This window comes from Fukomys damarensis, unplaced genomic scaffold (assembly GCF_012274545.1).
Source record: "Fukomys damarensis isolate Sample0158 unplaced genomic scaffold, DMR_v1.0_HiC HiC_scaffold_15, whole genome shotgun sequence".
NCBI classification, from domain to species: Eukaryota; Metazoa; Chordata; class Mammalia; order Rodentia; family Bathyergidae; genus Fukomys; species Fukomys damarensis.
The window spans coordinates 61,470,019-61,471,634 of NW_022900927.1; the positions used below are offsets into that span (position 1 = coordinate 61,470,019).

Sequence of the window (1,616 nt, forward strand, 5' to 3'; positions counted from 1 at the left end):
GTGGGCACGAGAAAGCGCTCTTGGCGGCAGAGGGGAGCAGCGCACGCACGCGGGCCGCACAGCCGTACCCGAGCAGTCGCCGCCGTCCCAGTCGCAGGCCGAGTTGTTGCAGGCTTTGTCGCAGTAGCCGTCCCTGACCCACGAGCCCGGGCAGCCCTCGGCGCAGTTGGGCACGGGCCACGTCAGGTAAACCTGCAGCCAACCGAGGAGGGACGCGGGCTTCTGATGCCTCCCGCTCAGGAAGGAAAACACCTCAAGACAAGTACGCCGCCGAAGTGGCGCTCATCTGTAATTCCAGCAGTCAGGAGGCTGAGGCAGGAGCACCGCCTTGAGCTCGAGGCCAGCCTGGGCCACACAGTGAGACCCTGTCCCCCAGAACCAAGGCCAAACAAAAAGAAGGGGGAGGGGAGGCGGCAGCCCCTGGAGAGGTGGAAGTCCCCGGGCTGGCCGTGCGTCCCAGAGGCTCTGGGTCAGCCCCGCCGTGGGGACAGAAGGGCGGGCACTGCCGGCGTCCTGTCACTCAGGAGCTCTCCCAGCTCGGCTCCCGGCCCAGCTCGCCGTCGGACCTGACTCAACGGCACGTGTCCCGCCCAGGCCTGAGCACGGACCACGAGAGGCTGGACACCTTCTGTGACAAGAGCAGCGACTCCCGGGCGCGTGAATGTGCCACCAGGTCTCAGGGCCGCCAAGACACGGAGGGGCTGAGTCCAGCCTCCCTCCCCTCCGCCCCGGGCCCTGTGCTAAATCAGTCCCTCGTCAGAATTCTGACACCGGCATAGAGCCCAGGCCCCACATCCTCGAGCACAAGCTCTGCCCCTGAGCTACTGCCCCAGTCCTTTTTCTTTGCGACGGGCCTTGAACTCACTGCACGGCCCAGGCTGGCCCTCCTGCTTCAGCCTCCCGAGTGTTGGGGTCACAGGCCCGTGCCGTGGCACCGGCTCTGTGCCCTCACCCGCCTCTGGGCTCGCGCTCTGCTCGCTCCCTGCCCACCTCCGCGGGCCCCGGGCACCGCTCACCTTCTGGCCCTTGGAGTGGCTGTAGAAGTCGTCCGGCCACACGTCCTTACCGAACATGACATCGTCGTTCAGGTAGATGAACTTCTGCGACAGCCCCTGGATGCGGTGGATGTGGCTCTCGATGGCCGGGGAGCTGAAGGTGGGCAGGTGGCTCTGGTTCCGGAAGACTTCCTGGGGGCGGGGCAGAGTCACGGGACCGGGGCCCGGACCCCGCCCAGAGCAGGAGGAGGTGGCAGCGCACCTGGTGGGTGATGATGGTCACGCGGGGGTTGTCCAGGTTCAGCCAGGACGGGATCTGGCCGTTGGTGACGATGAATACGTTGCGGACCCACGGCGCGTGCCTCTCGATGGAGCGCAGCGAGTACCTCAGCTCCTCGTTGTCCTCGAAGCGGCTGGCAGAGACATCCTCGTCCTGCTTGGACTGGGCCACACCTGCGCATTAGGTTGCAGCCCCACTGCCCGCCCTCTGCCCCGGGAGCTCGGGCTGGCTTCAAGGCTGGAGCTACAGGCACAGAAAACGCTGCCTGTGAGGCGGCACACGCCTGAGGTCCCAGCACCGGGAGGCTGAGGCGGGAGGGTCGCCGGCCACAACACCTGGCT

The 1,616-nt window shown here is 67.0% G+C and overlaps 1 protein-coding gene across 1 annotated transcript in view; it reads right to left on the reverse strand.

Annotated features, from left to right (window-relative positions):
• The window catches only part of Gnptab (N-acetylglucosamine-1-phosphate transferase subunits alpha and beta), a gene marked incomplete at its 5' end in the record, with an annotated part of 19,054 nt that overhangs the window by 7,503 nt on the left and 9,935 nt on the right, over positions 1-1,616 (reverse strand). Inside the window, 3 exon segments of the mRNA XM_010631398.2 lie at positions 7-192; positions 1,017-1,187; positions 1,258-1,437. Of these exon segments, the coding sequence (XP_010629700.1) occupies positions 7-192; positions 1,017-1,187; positions 1,258-1,437 (537 nt within the window).